Source organism: Notamacropus eugenii, chromosome 1 (genome assembly GCF_028372415.1).
Source record: "Notamacropus eugenii isolate mMacEug1 chromosome 1, mMacEug1.pri_v2, whole genome shotgun sequence".
Taxonomy (NCBI): Eukaryota; Metazoa; Chordata; class Mammalia; order Diprotodontia; family Macropodidae; genus Notamacropus; species Notamacropus eugenii.
The window spans coordinates 212406926-212433214 of record NC_092872.1 but is presented as its reverse complement, the minus strand read 5'-3'; the positions used below and the strand labels follow the sequence as shown (position 1 = coordinate 212433214).

General features: G+C 38.2%; 1 protein-coding gene and 1 long non-coding RNA gene across 3 annotated transcripts in view; one reads left to right on the top strand and one right to left on the bottom strand.

The window, feature by feature from the left end:
* ENTPD1 (ectonucleoside triphosphate diphosphohydrolase 1) overlaps positions 1-5924 on the bottom strand; it is a 102094-nt gene extending 96170 nt beyond the window's left edge. Inside the window, exon 1 of one of the 2 annotated variants that reach the window (XM_072626329.1) lies at positions 5776-5924. In XM_072626329.1, the coding sequence (XP_072482430.1) occupies positions 5776-5782 (7 nt within the window). In that variant the 5' untranslated portion in view covers positions 5783-5924. The remainder of the gene's footprint in view (positions 1-5775) is intronic. The other variant, XM_072626338.1, reaches the window with a different exon arrangement.
* Positions 5925-6287: 363 nt separating this feature from the next.
* LOC140515593 (uncharacterized) overlaps positions 6288-26289 on the top strand; it is a 50835-nt gene continuing 30833 nt past the window's right edge. Inside the window, exon 1 of the long non-coding RNA XR_011971097.1 lies at positions 6288-7563. This is a non-coding gene — a long non-coding RNA (uncharacterized lncRNA). The remainder of the gene's footprint in view (positions 7564-26289) is intronic.

Sequence of the window (26289 nt, the reverse complement as noted above, 5' to 3'; positions counted from 1 at the left end):
ATAGCTAAAGAAGGAATAAGGCCAGAGACTCAGCACAGGCCTTTGGATTCCAAATCTAGTGTCCTTTGCTGTACTAGGCTGTTCCTGTACTAAGTTATTTTCCAAATGATTCATATTCACCTCAAAGTTACATTCCTTTGTTAACACAAACAAATTGAGATTGAAACTATAAACTCCTCGAAGGCAGAGAATAGAATTTGTTTTGGTCTTTGGATCTCCAGCCTCTAGCACACCATTCTGTACATGGCAGGTTTAATTCAACTTTGTTGAATTGAATTGAATTGTACTAAAGGATGCCAAATGTTTTCAGCAATAATCCTGCCACTGCGTTATGAAAAAAGACTAGAATACACCCACATACTCTTTCTATTTACCCACCACAGAAGCAAGGCCAACCCTTAGATAAGGCATTGGCATTAGACATTAGACAAAGTATTGGCATTCTGTCTCATCCTCTCTTTTTTGTATAATTCATCTCCTTCTGCCTTGGGGTCAGCTCCCTTCCCTGGTGTCAAGTAGCCACTGCCCAGTTTTTAACCTCATTTTCTCAAGCAAAACATGATATTCTCCCCACCCTTAAAAAGCTTTGACTTGGAGAATATAATAAAAAGAGAGTAAAGAAAACTTGGCTCTACTAGATACTGGCTGTGTGACCTTGAACAACTAACTTAAACTCTGGATGCCCCCCAGGAAACCCTCGCAAACCATAAATTGCAGAGAAGCAGTTGATCTGCTTTGGGCGAAAAAGTTCCTTACCTGAAACTTTCTATTTTGATGAAATCAAAGGTCTAGTGAAAATAGAAATAAAAATAAAAAAATCTTCGTGTGATCTCCTCAAGCTATTGTCCTACATCTCTTCTCCCTCTCATAGGCAAGCTCCCAGAATTAGCTGTCTACACTCATCGCCTCCATTTTCTCACCATTCAGCTTCACTTTTGAATCCCCTGTGATGTGGTTTCTGACCTCATCACTGAATTAAAATTACTCTCCACAAAGCTACCAATGATCTATTAATTGTCAAATCCAATGGCTTTTTTTCAGTCCCATCCTTCTTGACCTCTTGGCTCCTGACCAGGCTTTTTTCCCAGGATCCCTCTCTTCCCCAGGTTTTCATCACCCTGCTCTCCGCCATGTCTGGCCACTACTTCTATGTCTTCTTTGTAGCATCATCATTCTTCTTTTCCACTGCGCCCACCCCCCCAACCCTATGCATCCAAATTTCTATCTCAGGTCCTCTTCTACTCTCCTATAATCCTTTGGTGATCTAAGTTCTTCTGGGTTCAACTGTTACCTCACTCTCTTGAATTCCATTTCCACATCCCCAACAGCGATACTGGACAGCTCCACCTGAATAGCCCATTGCTGCTGTTCAGTCCCATCTGACTTTCTGTGACCTTATTTGGGATTTTCTTGGCAAAGATAGTGGAGTGGTCTGCCATTTCCTTCTTCAGCTCATTTTTCAGATGAGAAAACTGAGGCACACAGGGTTATGTGGCTTGCCCAGGGTCCCACAGCTACTCAGTGTGTGAGGTTGGATTTCCGGTACTCCATCCATTGTACCACCTGTCTGCCCTAGATGTCCATAGACATCTCAAATTCAACAGGTGCAAAACAAAAATCACATCTTTCCCTCTGTAAATGTCTTTCCTCATTTCTGAAGACAACACCATCATCTTTCATCTTTCAAATTACTCATGTTCCCATCCTCCCTACAGCTGCCAAATTCCTATTCCTAAAGCACAAATCTGACCATGTCGCTCCCCTACTCAGGAGGCTTCCATGGCTTCATTTGCCTCTGAGATATAATACAGGTTCTCCCATTTCTTTTTAAAGTCCAATCTCCACTACCTTCCCAGGCCTGTTATATATGACTGTCTTTCACATTCACTATTTCCAGTCAAATTGGTCAGCTTGCCTCCTTTACACAACCTGTCTCCTATACAGGCTGTCACCTCTGACTCACAGAATGACTATCTTCCTTTAAAATCCATTTCAAGTACGAACGCCTACAAAAATTCTGTCCTGATCCCCTTAATAGCTAACATTCTTTCCCATTTCCAGAAATTTCTCAGCATCTATTTTGTAGCTCCTCCCCTCACCTGAGAAAGTAAGTGCCTAGAGGGCAGGGATATCTTTAGCGCACACAGAAGACACTTAATAAATGCATTTTGAATTTTACACTTATTGGTTGGTTGATTATATTTTATAGGAAATATTTTTCTTTCCTTCCAAATATTTGCATTTTAAGCTGTTGTACTCCAGCTATATAAAGGTTAGTTATTAGCTGTTATTATCATATCTCACGTCCCTAGCACCTTCCCTCCCCCAATCATTTTTTCATCATGGCATCCCCCAGCACCTACACAGGGCATTGTGCATGGCAAGCAAAATGAATACAAATGGTATGTTGAACTGTCTAGTACTAAAGTTTTCCCTTTCAGACAGCTCCATGAAAGGATCAGATAGTAAGCAGAGGATTGGCCTAGAAGCCAGAGTACAATTATCCCTTCAAGACTTTCCCCATCGAGGTTTCACTATATCACAGATTGGCATAAGAAATTAAATGACATTTTGGGAGAGTTTTGCAGAAACCACAGACATTAGAAGTCTAGTAGATAACATAGAGCCCATGACGAAATACTTAACCCAAATTTTACAACAAAGTACTGGAAATACCCTACAGAAAGAAAAGAAAAAATTCAGGCTGCTTCTCTCCTACTGAAGAGAGGGCCAAAAAATTTTATGTGGATTTTCCAGATCTTGGAGGTGCCGTGCCCCTAACCTCTGCAATGTGGAAGGGATAACTGTATAATTCAAGGGTAACCATTCTGGTTTTAGAGTAAAACAAAATTCTGAGTTAAAATCTTGGCTTTGCCAATTACCAACTGTCTGCCTTTGGCAAATTACTTTATCTACAATGCTGAGAACAGTGTCTGGCACATAGTCAGATCTTAAGAAATGCTAATCGAGTGACTGACTCTCTGTACATCTGAATTTGTAAATTGAAGGCCAGATACCCACTGAGATACTTTCCAGCACTAAATCTATGATCCTATGAAGTGAGTTCTAGACCCAGCTCTGGCACCAGTTGACTGTGTGACCTTGGGCAAGTAACTTAATCTAACTGGAGCTCAGTTTCCTTATCCTTAAAATAAGTGGTCTGGGATGAGATAATTTCTAAGATCTCTTCATGCTCCATGATGCAGAATTCATCTGGCACAGTCTTCCCCTATCTTCTAAGTAAATATTGTCTTTGTTGGTGTAATGGCAGGGCTTCCACTCGAAGGTCGGTAAGGGAAACTTTCATCTTTGAAAGATGGAAGAAAGAGTGTTAAGACAGGAATAAGGTGAACTTTCCCTACTCTTAGCTCTCCCCCGCTATTATTCCTTGTTTATGGCTAGAGCTTCATTGCCCTTTAGTTATGTGACCTTGAGTAAGCTACTTAAACTCTGTTATTCTGTTTCCTTATTCTGTCAAATGTGAATAATATCTGCCTACTTAAATTATAGAATCATTTTAAGAACCTCAAAAGATGCAGTATGAAAGTACTTGGAAAGTGTTAAGGGCTGGAATATCTCTAAAAGCACCAACACTTTGCATACACAAGAACACATTCAGATGGAGCTTCCCTCACAATAACACTAGGATTACAGAGTTTTAGTGTATAAATGTGTATATACATATATATATATATATATATACGTACATATATATACAGAATATATATGTAAATAATGATGCATATAAATGATACATGTAAATAATTTATAACTTCTTTAGTTTGGAGAACTCCTTCCAGCTCTAAGACAGCATACGCCAGCAACTTGTCCGAAACACACAGAATGGTGTGAGCTGCAGAATTGGAACCCGTGTCTTCCAGACAAAGAAACTGAGACCCAGTGAGACTTGCCCAGGATCATATAGCTGTTGGCAAGGGTGCCTGCTAGGACATGAGTTCGAGTTTTCTAAATCCAAGACCAGTGTTCTTTCCACTCTCCTCCTTCCTGTATGCCCCAGACAGAATCAACTGTTATAAAACCTCTGGGATTTGTTACTGATTTTCCCCTGACCATTCTTCCATCTTTTGTACACAAAAAAATGACGAGAGCCTCTAGAATGTAGTGATAACAATAGACTCAAATAACAGCTGAGTTTGCAAAACTCTTTGCATTCATTAAGCCATTTGATCTCTACAAAATTCCTATGAGATAGGTTCATTGTCTCTTTTACTGCTAAGGAAACTAAGGCTCAGAGAAGTTAGGTGACTTAACCAGAGTCACACAACTAACTAGTACATGTCTGAGGTGGAGAATTTGAACCCAGCTCTTCCTGAGGCCAAGTCTAATACTCTATCTACCATACCAGAAGTAAGTAAAGCTCTATTTCAAAATTCCTTCATCCTTTTCTCCCCTTAAAGGATTTTAAACTTGTGGAACTATATAATTTTAGGTAATGTCTGAGATACTTAAGATGCAACCTATTATCTTCCACACTAAGGGGATATGTGAAATTGCTCTGACAACTTTTAAAATGCATCAGGATTCTTTCTGACTCCTTGGTTAGTATGTGCATTTCCTTTCCATTAGAAGATAACAAGCTCCTTGAAGGGAGGAGGAGGAGGAAAAGAAGGAGGAGAAGGAGAGAAGATGGAGGAGGAGAAGGAGGAGGAGAAGATGGAGAAAGAGAAGGAGAAGGAGGAGGAGAAAAAGAAGGAGGAGGAAGAGGAAGAAGAAGAAGATGGAGGAGAAGGAGGAGAAGAAGGAGATGGAGAAGAAAAAAGAGAAGAAGGAAGAGAAGGAGGAGGAGGAAGGAAGGAAGGAAAGAGGTAGAGACAGACAGAAAGACACACCTAGGTTACCCTGCCCAATGGGAGAACTCTTGGGTGGGAGAATGCCCTTCACCAACGCCTATCGAAACCCTCTATGACTTAAAACAGTGGCCACAAGAAAAGTCACTTGCTAGCCCTTAATGCCATGCTACTTTTTCAAGCAAGTTGCTATATCATATTCTGATTACTGATCGTGAGTCCCACTTGCCCTTTCTGCTTTTTACAAGGCAGTGACTCTTCCTGTCCCCTCCCCCTGTCCCCAGGCTTTCAGTCTTTTGCAAGGCACCCAACCCCCAAGTCCCGTGGTGACTTCGCCGCCACCACTTCTCAGGTCAGACTCCCCGCTAGGAAGGCACGGGTGCTCATTTCATCACAATAAGAAAGAATGCCGGCGCTGAATTTAATAGAACCCAACAAAGCCTGGAGACTAGAAGCCAGCCCAGCATCTTCCAACAAACCCAGAGGAGGAGGTCTAGGCAGAGGAAGTCAGAAGACACGCTCAGAAATAGACGGATTCTTTCCATCCTCCCCTCAAAACAATCTGAACGCCAACTGCTGATAAATAGCTGTGCCTTCCTCTAGCTAGAGGAAGAAAGAGCCGCAAGGACATCATCCATCTCTCTCTCTCTCTCTCTCTCTCTCTCTCTCTCTCTCTCTCTCTCTCTCTCTCTCTCTCTCTCTCTCTCTCTCTCTCTCTCTCTCTCCCTCCCTCCCTCCCTCCCTCCCTCCCTCCCCTGTCTCAGTGTCCCTGCCTCTGTGTGTCATTCTCTGTGTCTCTGTCTCAGCAGTTTCTCAAAGTTCTCTCTGGCCTCCCCATCTAGGGAAAGCTGGTGGGAACGTTCCTTCACGGCGGTGAGGGAGAGGAAAGGAGAGGAGGAAGGCTGAGTGGTCTTAGAGATTGTGGCGAGTGTCTGTAGGATTCAGGTCAAATCCATTTCGCTCTTACCCTCCATGAGCTGCCAGCCGCCGTGTCTTCCTCTTTCCTTGGTTTTGGGCTGCTGCAGGACTGCGCTCTGCCTCAGTGAGAGGTGATCATGAAAACTTAGCTTCTTATAATCAGCTCTTTGGCTCGTGGGAGGGGCTAACGCAGTTTCGGGAGGAACCTGGAAGCTGGGGGTCGCCCTGGGTCTTTTTTCATTGACGCGAGAGAACAAATTGACTCAGGAGAGTCCAGGACACAAAAATCTCCTGGAGCCAAACCGAGGCTCTATGGAATTTGTAGTTTTTATCTGGAAATCTGCCGTTCCATGGTGTTCCATCCTTTTCTTTGGAAAAGTCATCGGAGGTCATTTGCAAAAAAATTTTGCGCATTCCAGATTTGAAGTCAATAGCAAAGGAGAAACCGTCTGACCTCTCCTGGACAGCTTTCCTGCTGGGTAATTAATGAGCCTTTGCTTTTTAAATTCATTGGCAGTGCAGCGTAGCGGAACCGGCGTTGGACTGGGCGGCACAAAGAATCTGGCGCTCTTTCTCCCTTTTGACATTTTTATAGGTGTCCATTAACTAGCACTTATTAAGCCCCAATTATGTACCAGGCACTGTATTAATATCTAGGGAGACAAAGAAAAGCAAGAAATAGTCCCTGCAGTCCTGGAGAGGTAGGACCATCTCATTTGCGAATCCTGCCTGGCAAAATGAGATGTTTGCAAAAATGTTCAACTTCAAAGTGCTTTATAAATGTCAACTTATAGAATCTTTTCCCTGATTGGAGCAGTACTTTTTACATGAGCAATGATTCTTATTATCATTGCATTAGTAACTATAATAGAATATTATATATATAAGAGTAGTAGTATAATATCATAATTGAGAGGCAGCCTAGGGCTGTGGATATTGCCTTCTAGCCTAGGAAGACACAGGCTCCAATTCTGCAGCTCATACCTTTCTTTGTGTTTCAGACAATTTGCTAGGATGTACTACATCTGAGAGATAGAAGGTGTTTCCCCAGACTGAGGAAATGACAAATTATTAACGTATTATTTTTTGTTATTAGCAACAAAAAAAGTAACACATCTTAAAGTGCTTGCAAATTTGTAAAACTCGTTGCTCAGAGCAAACTTGGGAAGTAGGTATTGAAAATATTACGATTTATGTTTTATGGATGAGGAAACATACTCAGAAAACTTAACTGATTAAGACAAGTAGGGTTCGAGTTACTCAAAAGGGAAACAAAAACTTTTTATTCAAAGTAAAATGCATGTAAAGGATAGAGCTTCCAGATGAGTCAGAAGCTCAATTCTCAATTCCTGCACCATCATTTCATAGGACTTTATATCAACAGTCCCCCTCACTTGAGCTTTCATTTTCCACTCTTCAAAATTTTGAAAATAAATGTTTATAGTTAGAATAATTCAAACCCTAAGGTTAAATGACAGCCTAAGGGTTAGTGCCCCAAAGACTGTGCATAGATATACATGTGTATGTATGTGTGTACACACATATTTATTTCTATATTTGGTGATGGAGACTAGGACTAGGAAAGGATTACTTAAGGACTGTCTTCGAAAGAGGTAGAGAGGCTCATTCATCCTAGGCAAACCCTTTGTTTATCATAAATCATCAAAGTCTAGAGCTGGGACTTCAAAAAATATCTAGGCCAACTCTTTTATTTTTACAGCTGAGGAAACTGAAACTGAGATAGTGATCTACCCAAGGTCACACAGCTGCTTAGTGGGGAAAACAGAACTAGAAGTCCTGGCTCCCAGTCCACTGCTCTTTTGGCTACTCTCACACGGTGAGTGTGTCCATTAAGTAAATCAAGATTTGTGGATTTGATTTAATTCAATTCTACAATATAATTCTACAAGTATCTGTGATGTTGTTATGTGCCACATTGGAGGCTGCTTGGTTCAGTGAATAGAGAAGTGACCTCTTTGCAGCAAGTTTCTCTGATAAAGGTCTCCTTTCCAAGAGATATAAGGAATTGTTTCAAATTTATAAGAATAAGAGTTATTTTCCCCAATTAATAAATGGTCTAAAGATAAGAACAGATGAGTTCTCAAGAGTAGAAATCAAGGCTATCTGAAGTCACATGAAAAATGCTCCAAATCACTAGTCAGAGAAAGGCAAATTAAAATAATTCTGAGGTTCCCCATCCATCTGATTAGCAAAAATGACAAAAAAGGAAAATGACAAATGTTGGAGGGGCTGGGGGAAAACAGACAAATCAAAATTCACTGTTGGTGGACCCTGTTGCATGCATGGGCATAACCATTCTGGAAAGCATTTTACAATTATACACAAAAAGTTACTAAGCAGTATGTGTCCTTTGGTACCATTGCTAGAACTACACACAAAAGACATCAAAGAAAGAGCTAAAGGTTCCCTATGTATAGAAATATAGCATCTCTTCTGGTAGTGTCAAAAAACAAAACAAAACAAAGCACAAAACCTTGGAAACTAAAGGAATGCCCATCAATTGAGGAAGGCTTTAATAAATTGTGGTATATGAATGTGGTAGAATATGATTTTACTTTAAGAAACGAGGAGGAAATACATGACTTGGAAAGAGACATGGAAAGATTTGCATGAAGTGATGCAAAATGAAGTAGAACCAGAACACTTTATGCTATAACATCATAAAGAATGAACAATTTTGAAGACTTTTATAAGATGACGAAGAATGAAATGAGCAGAACCAGGAGAAAATTTTATGCAATTACAACACTGTAAAGACAGACAGTTTTGAAAGCTAGAAGAACTATAATGGATGAAATAACCATCCATGATTCCAGCGGGACAATATTAGCCATTTCCTGACAGATTGGTGATGAATTTTAGGTGCAGAATGAGAGAAATAGTTTTATATTCAGTAAATAAGGGAATTTATTTGGCTTGATTATGCATCTTTGTTACAAGGAATTTCTTTTCCTTTAATAGGCTGGGGAGGAGGTAGGGAGAGAAAATTGATTTTTGTTCATTAAGAAAGAATTTAAAAATAGAATGGTGGAGGCAGCTCCAGGTATGGAACATTACATGTATTTTTAGATGAGGTTACTATATTTTTAGTTTTGATTAATTGTTTTACTTTGCCACAAGCGACCTCTTACAGAGTGAGAGTGATCTTTAAATGTGTGGTTAAAAACAAAATTGATCAATAAAACATTTAGAAGAGATAGCCCCAGAGTTTATGAAGACCAGGCTTCTAGTCTGGGTAAAGTCTAGGTGACCCTAGGAAAGTCTCTCAGCCTCTTAGTGCCCCCAAGTCTCTTCTCTGAGACTATAAATTACAATACAGGTGTGGATCTGCTTTGGTAAAAGTTCCTCACCCAAAGCTCCCTACACTGATGAAATTCAGCTTTTAAAAAGGGATAAAAACCATGTTAAGCACTGGAGATGAGGGGTGGGGTGGGAAGAAATAAAAGAAAATTATTCCTGCCCTCCAAGATCTTGCATTCTTTTGGAGGAGGGAGGACAATATATCCATAAAAATTTCAGCTATATATGTGGGCATATATTTATATGTATGCATGTGTATATATTCACACATATATACACATGTGTACAAATATATGTTATCTATTGGTAAGTTGCCTTAGAGCAATATCTATATATTATATAACTATATACATAGTTATATACATGCATATATAGTTCTCTGAGGCAGCTGTACCAACTCCCACCCAATTTGATTTGCGGGGTCTTCAGAATGTGGCTTCTAATTCCTCTCAAGTTTCCCCCAAAGGAGTAGCTTTCTAATACTATAGTTAATGAGCCCCCACTAATGTGCTTTTGGCCATGATTATGAGCTGATTATCAGTTAGCCAGATAAGATTAACTTTAATCTTTAACTTTCATTATCTTTTCCCCAAATTCTATTCTATTCCCCTCTTCCATACTTCCCCATTATTGTCTAGGGCACTACTTCCAGTCATTTAGAATTGAAAATAGTGCCATTCTCTGCTCTTCACTGTTTATATTCAATGTATTACAAAGTCTTGTAATTTCTACCTAACATCTCTTGCATATACTTCTTTCTCTCCACCACCCTGGCACAAGCCCTCAGTACCTCACATTTGAACTTTTGCAATAACCTGCTAGTTGATTCCCCTTGCCTCACTTTAATCCATCTTCACTAAGATGTCAAATTGATCTACCAAAAATATGAATCTGGTTATGTCACCCCACCTCCCATTCAGTCATCTCTAGTGACTCCTTATTTCTTTCAGGATCAAATATAAAATTCTCTGTTTGGGTTTTAAAGCCCTTCTTCATAAATTAACCCTCTCCTAATTTTCCAGGCTTCTTATACTTTACTCCCTACATGTACCGTACAATCCAGTGATACTAGCCTCCTGACTGTTCAAGATATCCCTCCTGACTTCATGAATTTTCACTGTCTATCCCCCATACCTGGAATTTTCTCCCTCTTCATCTCTCCCTGGCTTCCCTGACTTACTTCAAGTCTCAGCTAAAATCCTACCTTCTGCATTCTCTTTAATGCTGGTGCTTTCCCTCTGAGATTGTTTCCAATTCATCCTGCCTATATCTTGCTTGGGATTGTCTTGGATTATTGTATTCCTGAGAACATCTAAGTTATTCACAGTTCTTAATCAAACAATATTGCTGTTATTGTGTACAATGTCCTCCTGGTTCTGTTCACTTCTCTTTGCATCAGTTCATGTAAGTCTTTCAGGTTTTTCTGAAATTATCCTGCTTGTCATTTCTATAGCACAATAATATTCCATTACAATCATCTACCACAGCTTGTTTAGTTATTCCCCAACTGATGGACATCCCTTAAATTTCTAATTCTTAGCCACCACAAAAAAAGCTGCTATTAATATTTTTGTACAAATGGGTCCTTTTCCCCTTGAAAGTAGTCTTTTGAGATAAGGAAACAAGTAAGGCAAAGGGATAATTCAAAGTTCCTGCACGTCTTTTCACTGGCATCCTCAAGAGGTTCCCCTTAGGGATGATGAAGCTTTTCTGCTGGGTTCTTTGTAGAATTTTGAATATCTAGTCTGTCCTTGGCTCCAAATGCACTGCAATCAGCAGATCTCAGAATGCCACTGGGATGTTAAAGAGAAGGTTGGAAGTCCTCTGGATCTCCAAAGTTTACAAAGTCTTCTTCTAGAGGAATGAGGTTGAGGGGAGAGCAAGGAGCCTGAGACCAAATGAATTCAGTCTTCACAGAACAAATCCCCTTAATAGAAGCATTTGTTCTGTAAAACTTGGACACAGTCAAAAGGTCACACCCAAGGACCTAGAAGGCCACATGTGGCCTAGAGGCCACAGGTTTCCCACCCCTGACCCAGGGGTGTTCCTCTACATCCCTCCCCATCCCCCATTATGGGGTTGAGGAGTAGCTGAAATGCTCTCTTCTCTCCACTTGTTTGAATCTCTCTAGCCTGTTACTTGCTGAATATTTTCAAGGAAACCTACTTGGCATGACCAAATTTCCTCAACCAATAGAAACATACACCCTCTCATTGTAATTCCAGTTCATCCAAGGACTGTTTAAGTTTTTAAACTAGACTAAAATGGGAGTTCTTACCTAGGGTCTCTCAAAGGGTCTACAGATTTCAGGGGTCTGTGAAGTTTTAAAAAAATTTTATAACTTTGATTTTTCAATATAATAGTTTTCTTTTGCAATCTCATGTATTTTTAATTTATGCATTTGAAAACAGTATTCAGAGAAGAGATCTATAAGCTTTACCAGAATGCCAAAGGGGTTCATGACACAGAAAAAGGTAAAGAACCCCTCTTCTGGAATCTTTGGTTGATCGAGTGAATAGAAGTACGAGAGAGAAGGAGAGAGAGAGAGAGAAAGAGAGAGAGAGAAAGAGAGAGAGAGAGAGAGAGAGAGAGAGAAAGGGAGAGAGAGAGAGCGAGCAGTATCAGGAAAACCCAGGGAGGAGAATGTACATATAAATGATGGCATAAATGTATTCTTCTTTTACACATTCTTTAATTTGTGAACTTTGAAGTTTGTCCTATTTTTTTCCCAAAGAAAAAAACTTATATCCAGTAAAATTTTAATCATTTTATCATTCTTTAGAAGGGTTACTCTTTTCTAAAAAGTTAGAAATCCATTTGATTTAATAGAATAACCTAATTCTCATTTATATAGTGCTTTCCTCATAAAGATTTTGTGAGATAGTACAAATATTATTCCCTCCCCCTCATTTTATAAGAAAACAGATTCAGAGAGAAGTGGAAGGTAAAGGAATTAGTGAGTAGAGAAATAAGGACTTGAACCCAAGTCTTCTGACCAGAAGGCCAATGCTCTAGGGTTAGAAGATTAGAGAAGAAGTGAGAATTGGTTAAAAAAAAAAAAAAAAGCTTACTTTAGGGGACTGGCTTTCTGATTTGAGACTAGATTAGCAAATCACAAAAAGGAGCAATTAAAATATCCTAGATCCTTTTCCAGAAAAAAACAAATACCTGAGCCCTCTGCACACACTTTTTTCTTTTAAAATTGTATTTTTTTCCAATTACATGTAAAGACAACTTTTAACATTCATTTTTTAAAAGTTTTTAGTTTCAAATTCTCTCTCTCCCTACCTTACCTTCCCCCTCCTAAGACAGTAGCACATAGGTTACACATGTGCAGTCATGAAAAACATGTTTCCATATTAGTCATGTTGTAAAAAAAAAAACAGAAAAGAAAAAAACATGAAAAAAAAGTAAAAATTTTATGCTTTGATCTGCAATCAGACTCCATTAGTTCTTTCTCTGAATGTGGATAGCATTTCCCATCAGACTTTTGGAATTGTCTTGGATCATTGTATCCTCTGCACACACTATTGCAAGAGTGCTCCTGTTTGGAGTTAAATTTTTATTTCATCAAAGAATCATGCTAGCAGTCCAATTAGTGATTTGGCTTCTTACTCAGCACGTAACAGGGATTGAAAGTTAGGATACTCGTTCATTCATCCTTCTTCCTGGATGAAATCCAGAGATCATTCAATCAATTGTGTCCATTTAATTATGTCTAGCAACCAGCTATTAAACACTTCTATTTTCAGAGATCTGTACTATGTTCTGAGGGGGATGCAGAGATAAATGACTCATGGTCCCCAACTTCAAGCCTTTAGGTCAACAACTCTAAGTGTTCTTGGAGCTCAAGTCCCATTGCAACAACAAAAACAAAATGTTCCGTGAAGATTTGGATCATCTTCTGGAGATCATTGAACTGAACAGGTAGCGCTGAATATAGTGTTTTAAAGTATACAAGGTACTATACAGATATTCTCTTATTTGATCATCAGAACAACCTTGGAAGTTAGGTGCCAATGTTATCCCCATTTTACTAATGAAGAAACCAAGGCTTAGAGAGGTTGAGTGACTTGTCCTGGGACTCACAGTAAGTGTCTGAGGCTGAATTTGAACTCAGGTCTTCCTACAGCCAAGTATAATTCTGTGCTATTTTATGGAGTTAGCCCTGCAACCAATATCCTCACCCATTTTTTTCCCTTTCCTTCTGTCCTTGGAGTATGCCATAGACTTTTTGTTTTTGAGACTGGATCTCAGTATCTCAATCAGGTATAGCATCTCACTGCTAATCACAGAAGCTTCTGAGCTGGGGCAGTCTGCCCCTTCCTAGGCAGCCTAGTGGCCTCCTGATCTCAGAGGTTTACCATATTGAGGTCAGACTTAGTGAAGACACTGGATCAACTTTATCTATTTGCAGTTGGGGTTAAGGGACTTGCCTAGGGTCACACAGCTAGTAAGTGTCAAGTGTCTGAGGCTGGATTTGAACTTGGGCCCTCCCTACTCCAGGGACAGTGCTCTCCCCACTGCATCACCTAGCTGCCCAGCGCTGGATCAACTTTAGTCCTAACCTACCAGTCTCAACCTTCCCTGTAGCAAGGACATAGTTGCACACCACCATACCCACTCCACTAATGATATGGACTTTCTAGTTCCTAAAGCTAACGTTTTCATCTCTGTTCTTGAGCTTGTTTCCTCTCTGTATTAGCAACACAGTAGCACATAGGAGGATTGCTAGCACAGGTCCTTCGATCTGCTTTTCTAAAGAAAAGACAGCTTCAAAAGGGGTCAACAATCATACTTTAATTAAACAATGCAGACAGATAAGTAGAAAGAAGTATCCACGAAAGAATTCAATAGACAGGGCTCCAACTGCCTGTACACACCACCAGACCAGGAAAGCCTCAACATCTGAGTAACTGGGGGAGAGGAGGTAGGTGGTGGTGGTGGGGAAGGGTCCTTAACAAATGGCTACCCCGAGTCTGGTCCAGGGAACCAAAAGGTCCTTCTCATGAGCAAGCCCACAAAGCCAAATACCAAATTCTCAGAATATATAACAAAGACTCAGTCCCTGATTGGCTCAGAACCAGAAGGCACAAAATCTATGTGACTCAGCACAACTATGAATTATCAGGGTTCAAAGCAGATTAATCCTTTAGATGTTTACAATTTAGCCTAAGCCTAGAAAATTGAACTCCAAAAACAACAAAAATCCCACCTTGCATGTGCTTACACCCTCCTATCCCCAAAGACCTTGCTCCATTACATTCAATTTAACTCAATAAACATATATTATAAATATTATTTATTAATAAGCATTTAGTAAATACACAACTTACTGTGTACATGGAACAGTTACTAAATGCTAGTATTAAAAGAACAAAAAAGTAAGTCTTACCTATGAAGAACTCATATTTTGCTGAGGAAAAAAAAACAAGCTCATAAAATCAACAAAAAGCTTGAAGTACAAAGGGAGCTAGGGTTTCCAAGAGGAGATGAGGGGTACATCAGTGCAGGTAACCATACCCCTCTCTCATCAATAGTCAGTCTCTTCCTCTTTACAAGTTGCTTCTCTTTAGCTTGACAATCTCCCCTATCAAAAAACAAAAGTAAACACCAAAAAATTACCCCCCTGCTACTCTCTGGGGCAGCTAGGTGGAATGGAGAATAGAGTGCCAGGCCTGGAGTCAGTAAGACTCATCTCCTGAGTTCAAATTTGGCCTCAGACATTTACTAGCTGTGTGACCCTGGGCAAGTCACTTAACCTTGTTTGCCTCAGTTTCCTCATCTGTAAAATGAACTAGAGAAGGAAATGGGAAATCACTCTAGTGTCTCTACCAAGAAAGTCCCAAATTGAGTCACAAAGAGTTGGGCACAACTGAAAATGACTGAACAACAGTAACTTTCATCTCAAGCTGTTATCCCATGTCTCCCTTCCCCTTTACCTCAAGAAAGAATAATCTATACTTTCTGCTTCTACTTCCTTACTTTCTACCTACGCCTAAGCCCCTTGTTGTGACCTCCTTCCTGGCTCTTTTCCTGAAAGTTATCCTAGCAAAGTTTCTAATCACTTGGTAATTACCATATCCAGTGAACAGCCTTTTCTTAGTCCTTATGCTCTGAGTTTTCTAATATACTGACACCCCTCCTTCATCTGCCTTACTTCCTTATATGTGATGCTCCTCATCCATCTCTGACAACTTTTTGGCTCTTTCTCTCCTGCCTTCTGAGTTTAGCTGTGTGGCAGGTGAAAGATGAAATGACTGAGGAAAGGAAGGTTTGATTTTCTAAGTATATCAATTTATTAAGTAGTTGCCCAACCAACCAGGACCAGACCTCCTCAGCTTAGGCCTGAACCCTTAATACAAGAGGAGACAGACTTTTATACGTTAAAAACAATAAATCAAATAGGCCAGTTGATTAAAAGGAAACAATACAACATTAGTTAATCTGATTTCTAATTGGAGGAAGGATTAGAGACTTTCCAAGTTGGAGGTGAGAGAGAACAGGTGCAATTTCCTGAATTCAGAAAAATAGTATCTGTAAATAATCAAAGGAACATGGAAACAACAATTGAATGAATAGCATGAGGTCAGTTTTAAGATAGGATATATGAGTTGCTTGATATGTACAATTATGAGAAAACTCCTTGCATCAGTCTTTGGATCTGACTGGGTTTCTGGTCAGCATAATCTAAGTCCTTGGTTGAAGGTCTCTACGTAGCAGGTAGAGGTAGTCCATCTTCCAAGCCACACAGGGCTAGGTTCAAACAATACAGTAAGGTTTTCTCTTAGTTTCCACAACTGAGTAAGTTTTTCTCACAGGACAGAATCTGGACTAGACCCATAATTTAATAGAAACTAAACTAGCTCCAAAATTGAGTCACAAGATGGAGTCAGTGTGGTTCACTCAGTTCCCACAATGAACCACTTGCTGTCCTAATTCCCTCAATTTCCTCAATTCCCCCTTTTGATTTATGAGGGAGTTAGCAACCCACTCCCTTATAGATCACTTATCTGTCAGCCAAATCTATAAGATTTTTCATAAATTTATTATCAGAATTACATGTCAGATTACAAATCAAACTACTTAAAGGACTCAGAAGTTTGAGGAGATTTACACGTCACCAAGAAGCCAAGAGAACTTAAAAATAAACATACACAAATACCATGAAACAAAAGGTCGAAGCAATTAATATCAAATCTCCTTCTGTCCTAGTAACCCACTCTCAATGTCCATTTAATCAGCACATTTGAGTCCCCAAAATCTCATGTAGTTATCTAGTCCCTGAATATTTTCTCTTGAACATTTTGGAATAGGTTTCATTCTCAGAGCATCTCTGAAGGGAGCTCTACTTCTCTGATTCCAAGTCACTTGTTCCTAGATAATTCTGCTAAAATCTGCCAGTAATAAGATTTAATACAGTTTAATACAAGCTTTTAAATTTGGTCCTCCAATCCCGAAACTTCAGAGAATTTCAGGGTTTTTAATATGCCACTTGCTGTTCCTATCTTTACCCAAATCCTATACCTTATGTAAGACTCTTTAAAAATTCATTTCTAACTTGCAGAATGACTTCTTCTGTCTCTTAAAATTATCAAATACTTTTAAAATGGGAAAATAATTTTACTTTCTTTAGAATTACTAATTCAATTTTATATGTGAAATCTTTATTCCAATTTTGAGAACTTGTTACTAAAATATACTCAAAACCTGAATTTCCATACTACATATATTTGAAAGCCAATCATATATGTATATAATATACATAGTTCTTAGTTCTTATTCATATATATATATAGTTCTTAACAAAATTAATTGTTATCTTAGAACTTACTACTCCACTTAATCAGAAAACTTCTATATTACATCTTTGTCTTATTACTTTGTCTAATTTCCTCTTAGAGTATATCATCCCTATATTATCATTTGACCACAAAAAAAGATTAAAATTATTTTGCATCCTATGATAGTAACTCAGAGATGTTCTAGGATCAATCTATTGATGAATAGATTTAGTATTGTACTTATAAGACTTCTACTACTCACCTGCTCTTATTATAGAAACTTGCTATGAAAGGAAAAAGAGGGATATGGTTAAAATCTGACATGTATCATAACAGGGCAAAAACTCCCTTAGCTCTGTTTGATTCCAGGCATGAGTCATATCTGGCAGCCAATCATGTAATTACAGGGTATCAAAAACCAGGTTTAGGATTAACCAGATGGGGAAATTTCCTGTTCAGAAAGGAAATAGCACAATAGGGAAACTGAGTCAGGAAGATCTTACCTTAGACAATGCTAAGATTGTCCCCTCAACTTTTTTCCGGGGACAGACATTCAATTGTCACAATTCTCAGACTGCAGCAATGCTGTTTTCAACTATTGGCTTCAGGACAATTCGGATAACCATCCCTGTAATCAAAATTTAAAACAATAGTAAATTATAGTCCCAAGAGTTTTTACCTCAAATAGCAAAATTTCTGTAATCACAACTTAGGGCTTGAATGCAATATTAATTTCTCATGTTTTCCTAATAGTTACATTTCACTTATCCTTTACTTATAAATCAAAACTAACCACATTCTGGGTTTTAGACATCAGCAAATACCCAATAGTTGACTCACTTTAATATATTGAAGTTAAATCTTTAAACTACCCTCTACATTTTCATAATTGTTAAAAGTGATAGCCAAAAATTTTCAAATGAAAACTCACCATCATAGAAAATTTATTATCTGTTCTAAAACAGAATATAACCCATTAAGTATTTTAACCATGTTCAAATATTTATTTTTATCACATTCTTTCAAAAGTTCAATCTGACAGCATTAGATAAAAAAGAGAAGTTATTTGTCTAACAGCATTTCTCACAACATAGACTTATAGCTAAAATACAGATTGCAAAAAAATTTTCAACCCCGAGAACATTGTTTATTACTTTTAAAAGGCTAACATTTACTGAATATTAATCATATAGAAATTATTGTGTTTATCAAGAAAACTAAATTAATTTTAACTAACCTTTTAAAACTTAAAATCCATACTTCAAAAATATAAATTTTAAATGACACAAAATACCATATGTTTGCACTAGTGATTATTAAGCATAAAGGTCCAGCCAATTTTTCTGATCTTGTGATCTTTAACCGCATAGTGAGCAAACCTAAACTGATCTAAGCCAGTTAAGATTTCTTCATCTTCCCGTCCTGGAGAATAAGACCTTGTTCACTCAGTGTTGTGGGCTTAAATTCTCCAGTCACATCATTGTAATTAACTGTGAAAGTCCAGTCTTGTTCAATGCATAAAATCATAAGAAAATTGAGGTGCTTTAGGTACATTTTCTTAACGTATTGGCCTGGAAAAGACTTTCATATGAACAGCTTGTAAAGGTAAGACTACAAAGCATTGACTAGATATGTAAAAGGCCCACAAAATGGAAGACCAGACTGATTTCTTTAGTTCTTTTAGGATTTCCAGCTGCCTTGCCATTTCATGAGGAGCCCCACACATGCTCATTTCTCTCTCAGCTCACGCTCTGAATTGCTCCATCTCCTCACCAAATCTTGGGGATACTCTCTTTTTATACATTTTCTATGCCCTTGCTTTAGAACATAAACTCATTTACTGTAGGGACTATCTTGTTTTCATATCCCCAGCAAACACTTCATCCTACCTACCTGTTAACCTGCCTATCTACCCTGTCTATCTACCTCTCTATCTATCCATCATTTTATCTGTCTCTCTAGCTACCTTTCCTACCTTTAGGAACAAATTCACCCAAACCCTGAAGCAATCTGACTTCAACTTCCGACTTTCCTAAGGACACTTTAAAGTTGGTAATGAACCTCATATCATCCCAAGCAACATCTAAATTCAGCAGTTTCCCCTTTGCAATCACCAGTTTGCAAGTCTCCAGTCAATGTTGGTAATCGCTGAGTCTAGGAGAGGGTGAAATGATGTTTCATACGCTTGCTCCTATTTTGTGTGAAAGTGATTGTGGGACTCAAACTAATCATCAACATGAATGAACGTTTATCTCTTTTAACTTTGCCCCAATTTAATATCTCTTCCTTTCACCTCTCCCTGCAACTGAAAAATAAAACCTTTGTAATAAATATGCATAGTTGGGCAAAATAAATTCCCACACTATGTCCAAAAATATTTGTCTCATTTTGCATCTTCTGTCCATCATCTTTCTCTCAGGAGGTGTGGGTAAGCATGCTCCATCATCATTCCTCTGGCATCCTGATTGGTCTCTCAGTTGATCAGAGTTCTCAAGTCTTTTAAAGTTGTTTATTTTTACAATATCTTTTTACTGTAGAAATTATTTTCCTGGTTATACTTCACTCTGCAGTAGTTCATATAAGCCTTCTCAGGTTCCCCTGAAGCCATCTTTCATCATTTCTTACAACACAGCAGTATTGTATCATATTCATATACCATAATTTGTTCATCATTGCCCAATAGAAAGATATCCCCTTAGTTTTCAGGTCTTTACCACAACAAAAAGAGTTACTATAAATATTTTGTACATATGAATACTTTCTTTTTTGATGTCTTTGGTTATAGAACTAATAATGGTATTGGCAGGGATATTTATCTCTTTTTAACTCGGGGAATTATTACAATATTTCTTATTCACATTTTTACATTATCATTGAAAATAGATTAAAAATATTCTGGACTACTTCTCATTACAGCAAAAGGGTTATACCAACTTTCACCCCTGGGTCCTCACAGTAAATTAAGAACTGGAGCTTTGCTCACTTTTACCAGCATATGAATAAAAAAGGCTAATTATGTAAAGGGCAAAGATGAACTTGAATGAATTTAGTTCATGCATAAGGCTCCTCCTCCTTTCATTCTAGCTTTAAAAAGGCAAGTTGTTTTGTAATTTCTTGTAAAGCTTATAAAATAAAAGAGTAGTTTTGTTTCACTCATTCTGCTCTGAATGCCCATCTTGTACTCAACAGTGACTTAAAAGTCATCAGCTGAGATCCTACTTCTTGTGAAATCTTCTCCATTACTGTATGTGCGGTAAAGGGTTCCCCTCTATGAAAGTATCAAGAGTCTGAAAAACACCCAAAGTAAAAGGGAAGTTCTGTTCTGTTTGAAGTGCAGGCATGTATTAGGATGAGGCTGAAACAATGTACATAGCAGTATATGCGTGGAGTATTTCATTTACATTCATTTCTTTACTTTTCTTTTTAACTCTTGTATTACATCCAGATATAGCAGACATTATTAAAACAGAGAGACATCTTTGATCCTCAGTAATTTTAAAGGATGTCAAGGATGTTATTTAAGTGGCAAACACTAGACGAAATATCAACTTAATAGTTTCTGAACAGACACAAAATGTTCAAATGGACTATGTTTTTCATTGTCAAAAGGCCACATCACAATGGACATCTGTTTGTGGTGTCCACAATCAGCAATGTGGCAATTATGAAGATCATTTCTCCTTTTAGTGACAACACAGTCTTTTGTGCATAGCATCATAAAGACCACAATTAAATCATCTTGGATACAGTTCTTCTAGAGAGGTAGCAACTTGTTGAAATTTTTACACATTTTGCAATTGCAGAATCCTCTGGCTTTGGGAACACACTGAGAAGATGCAGAAATAAGCCTTTCGTAAAACTGTTAGCTTGTCAGTTGGGAACTAGGTTCAAAAAGTTACTACCGTGCATACTCTTAGACCTATTAGGCCTATACTCCAAAGAGATCAAAGAAAGAGAAAACCAACTCATCTATACAAAAAGGTTTACTGCAGCTCTTTTTGCAGATCTCAAAGAACTGGAAAGTAAGGGGATGCTCATCCATTGGGGAATGACTGAACAAATAATGGTATATGAATAAAATGGTCACTTAATAAACAGGTTCCTACAAAGTACCAGCCACTGTGCTAAATGCTGAGGATATAAATAAAAGAAAAAAAACCAGTCCCTGCCCTCAAGGAGCTTATAATCTAAAGAGAGGGGGGAATAAGACACAAGAGGAAGCCAAAAAGGGAGTAGAGGATGAGGTACCCTGTGTAGGGTCATAATGAAGAAGTCCAAATGCAATGTAGATGATGGGGAATGGGGAGAAGGCTATGCTGAGCCACTTCTTTGTAATATAATGGAATACTATGGTGATAGAAGAAATGACAAAAAGAGTAGTTTTAGAGAAACTTGGGAAGACTTGTAGAAGTTGATGCAGATAGCAGTGAACAGAACCAAGAGAACAATTTACACATTAAAAACACTATAAACACAAACAAAATTAAAATACTTAAGAATTATGATAAACTGACTGACCAACTACAATTCCAAAGAACGAATGATAAAACATGATATGCACCTCCTGACAGAGAAGTGATGGATCAAGGGTAGACTATGAGACATATTTTTTTTTGACATGACCAGTGTGGGAATTTGTTTTACTTGACTATGCAAATTTGTTACAAAGGTTTTTTTTTTCCAAGTGGAGGAAGCATGAGAGGGATAGAAAATAGATTTTTGTCTACTGAAAAAAAAATTTAACCATCAGCTTCTTCATTATGACCAGGAAATGGTCTACCACTTTTTACCAAACATAGAACATCTGTCAGTTTTTCCATTACACTTTGGTTATATCATCATTATTCTTGTTTTTTTAGACAGATAAGTATACTTATCCTCATACAACTTCCCATCACAGTCAAAGAGTTATACAAGTTATAAAAGCTTTCTACCTCAGTATCCAAATAAGTTGAGAACTAGAGCTTGTAGAATATTAGTAATTTTCACCACTATCAATAGGTTTCCCTTCATTAAAGTCTGACCATGAAGAATAGTCCAAAATATGAAATTTTAGAGTTGGTGTTTTTTAAATCATTCAATTGACACATACCAGTTTCTGAATCCCTTCTCAATATAGTTTGGATCAGTGTGACATTTCTTTTTATTATCATCAGAGGAAAAGAGAAGGCAGTAAAGGTACAAATGTACAAAATGCTATTCCTTTGATGGATTATTCTAACCATCTATGTTTTTCATACCAGTTAGACTAAAACACATTTGCTTATTAAATTTTTGTTCTCAATTTGTTTATTATTTATTAAATTATTAAATAAAAAATTTTTTTTAATTTTACTTCTAGGAAACATACTCAAACTAGAGTGATGAGGATATCTAGGTAACTGAAACTGGAAGTCCAATCTATGTATAGTCATATAATAGACAGGAAGTCTTCCATCAGATGGAAATGTTTTCTGGTTTTGAAAAGAAAGAAACTGACTAAAACTAAGAGACAAATTTTATTTCTGCTGGTTGTTAGTCAATTTATTGTGTGAACTAGAACTTGTGATGGCATTATTTTCATGTAAGTTCCTAACTGAGAAGTCTAAGTTGTTTGCATTGAGATCATCACATTCATTGTTGTTTAGTTTGTCTGCTCCTTTTCAGGAAAATATGATCTGTATGTTAAAATTAGGAAGAGTTTTCATGTGACTAAATTATTGTAAAAGTAAAACCATGAGCTTGCTATGCTATTTCGCTACAAAGGTGATACATACTACATTACACCAGGGATGACTGCTGCTGCTGCTGCTGCTGCTGCTGCTGCAGGTCAAAGAAATTTTTAGAAGAGTCAGAGTAGAAGGGAAGGACCAATGATAATGTGGTGCTCTAGTAATGGGGACCCACACTATGAGTGAACACGAGCTTTTTGTGCATTTCTATAACATTTCTATCATGTAATTTGGAGTAATACAGCAAACTATAAAATTGAAAGAGCACATATCATGTGACCAAATTACAATTCACCACCGTTTTTTTGAGACATTAGGATGTTCCTGTGTATGCCTTTGCATACCCCAAACACATACACCTATGAATTGAAAGGGAATTTAAAGGTCTCTGACTAACCATCTCATCTACTCCTCTGCTTGAATAACCAACCCTGTGTATAGTAGATGACTCCCAAATGTTTAGATCCATCCTAAAATCTTCCCTGAGCTCCTGAGTCTTGCATTTCCAACTTCTTGCTAGAAATCACTTTGATGGGGAGCAGAGCCAAGATGGTGGAGTAGAAAGACACATATACTCTAGCGCTTCCCCCATAGCCCACAAAATACATGACTCTCAACAAATTCTAGAGCAGCAGAAGCCACAGAATGACAGAGTGCAAGAGATTTCCAGCCAAAGGTAACCTGGAAGGCCAACAGGAAAGGTCTACCCCATGGGATATGCAGTAGAGCCCAGCCCTGGCCAAGCTGCATGGGGAGGAACAGGACCAGAACACGCCTCCAGGGCAGAATCCCCAGCAGGAAGGGTTCCAGATCCCTCAACCCACAAGTGACAAAGAAAGCTTCAAAGGTCAGTGTGGGAGGGCTTTCCCAGCTGGGTGAGAGAGGAGCTGGGTCCCCCCAGCACTGGCCCCAGGCAGCGGCAGGCAGCAGGAGGCTACAGTGGCTGCAGAAGCAGCCTGGGTCCATTGTACCAGTGACTCAGCTTAAAGCCTCTGGGGGAATTGAGCAGGGGATCTGAACCTCAGCCCTCAGGTGCAGTCCCACCCCCACCCAAAGCCCCTGGGGGAATTGAGCAGCTGATCCGAATCTCAGCCCTGAGCATGGTCCTGGGGGGAGAAGGAGCAATAGGACCCTCCTCTTGACAAAGGATTCAGAAGTCAAATAACTGGCTGGGAAAATGCCCAAAAAAAGAGGGAAAAATAAGACATAAAAGGTTACTTTCTTGGTGAACAGGTATCTCCTTCCATCCTTTTGAATGAGGAAGAATAATACATACTGTCAGAGGAAGTCAAGGCTTCTGACTCTAGTATCTCCAAAATGAATATGAAATGGGGTCAAACCATAGAAGAGCTTGAAAAACAAGTCAGCAACTTGCTAAAGGAGAAGCAAAAAAATGCTGAGAAAAACAACACCTTTAAAAATAGCCTGACTCAATTGGAAAAAGAGGTCCAAAAAACCAATGAGGAGAAGAAGTCTTTAAAAAACAGAATTAGCCAAATGGAAAAGGAGGTTCAAAAGCTCACTGAACTAAATAGTTCTTTAAAAATGAGAGTGGAGTTCAGGGAAGCTAATGACTATACGATAGAAATCTCTTTGATGTCTCACTTATTCAAAGCTGAGCTTTTCATCTTCCACCTCAAACCTTTCCCCCTCTTAACTTCTTTGTTTCTGTTGAGTGTATCACCATTCTAGTAGTCATAAACTGGTAAACTTGGAGGAAAATCCTTAAATGTTGCTTTTGCTTTACTCCATCTGCCTTTCACACCTAATCCAGGTTGTGCTAAGACCTTACAATTCTACATTCATAATACCCCACAGCCAAACCCTTCTCTCCATTCATACTACACTAATTCATCTCCTTCTAAGTCCTTAGTTGAGTTATTTGAATAGCTTCCTAATTGGTTTCTACCTTCAGTCTTTCTTTTCTCCAACCCGTTGTGCACATAGCTGCCAAAATCATTTTCCTAAATGTACCTAACAATGTACGTTGCTAAATGCAATAATGGAATGTGACTTTATGATAACACTGTGCCTGTTTGAAAGTTAGCATGGTACAATTAAAAGAAAACTGACCTTGAAGTCAAAAAGCATGGGTTCAAGTCCTGGTCTTGTCACTCAATGAATTTCCTTAATCAAGTCCCTCAGTTTCCTCATATGTAAGATGAGGATAATAATATTTGTACTACCTAACTTCACTTCTCTGTTCACAAACTCTAGTAACCCCCTTCTTCCTCCAGGATAAAAGACCACCTCTTCAGTCTGGCTTTCAAGGTCTTCCCAAATCTATCTCTGACCTGGTTTTTCCAAGTTTCCTTTCATGTACTGCATTTCTGAGCCAAAATGTACTATTAGCTGTTCCCTGAAATGGACGCCCCATCTCCCACCTTCATAAATTCACACACATAGCAAATAACAAACCACTAGAAACCACTTTCCCCTCCTCACTGCTTGTCAGAACCTTGTCTTCTTCAAAGGCACAGAGTAATAATGCCACTTTCCCCATGATGCTTTCTTGATCTCCCTTAGACTTTTTTATTACTTGTGTGTGTCCATGTTCTATTCCCTCTCGAAGATGTAAGCTCCTTGATGGCAGGTAGTATGTGTGTATGTATGTACATATGTGTGTATATATTGTATATATATATATATATATGTGCATATGTGTATGTAGAGACATTTATTTACACATGTGTGTATGCATATCTGTTTGTTGTTGTTATATTCTAGTGCATAGAATAATGCCTTGTACATATTAGGTGCTCCTTGACCTGCTGAATTGAAATTTTTGAAAGAGATAGTAAATGAAAGTCATTCACAATCAAATAAAGTTTATCGATCAACAGTTAAATGTAAATGACTGAAATCAGATTTATTATCCTTTAGATTGAGGGGCTACTTGAATGTCTGTAGGCAAAGAACTGATACTGGGGTGAAAGTATAGTGGAAAAGATGAAGATTATAGAAGGAGAAATCAGAAGCACTACAGCCAAACTTCATAGATAAACCTTCAAAGCTTTATCTCAGATGAGCCCTGTTTGAACTTTAAACTATATGTGGACAAAGCACCGTTAGTGGCTCTCCATGCAGAAATAGAAGAAATGTACATTCAACAAAGCCATCTGCCTTTATTATAGAGAAAGTCTAACATAGAATTCAAGTTTAAGAGAAATGCCCTCCAAATGCCCTAGAAAATTATAGAACTATAATGACTAAAAACAGTTTGGTCTACCATCCACATAGGAAAGATAAAGTGGATGAAGAATGTCTATTGACCATATTATAACATATAATCATAACTGTATATATAGCCTATAGAGCTTCTTCATTTATTAGTGTACCTGGTACAGGCTGCATAAATGGACCATGAGTTGGGCACACAATTAAGCAGGACAAAAGGGTATTTGGTTGCCCTCAGGAAATTATGAACCTCTTATAATGACCCCCTAGATTTTCCTGTAAAAACAAACAAGTAAAATTGAACAGTTTCTTTATCTGTTAGGTGAGGATAATAACACTAGTGCTAACTGTTTCATAGGATTATGGGGTGGCCCAAATGAGATGATAAATGTGATGGGTTTGTAACAATAAAGTATTTTGGAAAGGTGAGTGCTTACCATTTTCACATTCTATCCCCAAGCTGAAGAAAGGGTATGAATTCTTTTTGTCTGTTTAATGTCAAAGTTGTAGAAAAACTGCTTTATGTAAAATTGTACTCAATGTGGAATAAAGCAATTGTTGCAGTAATTT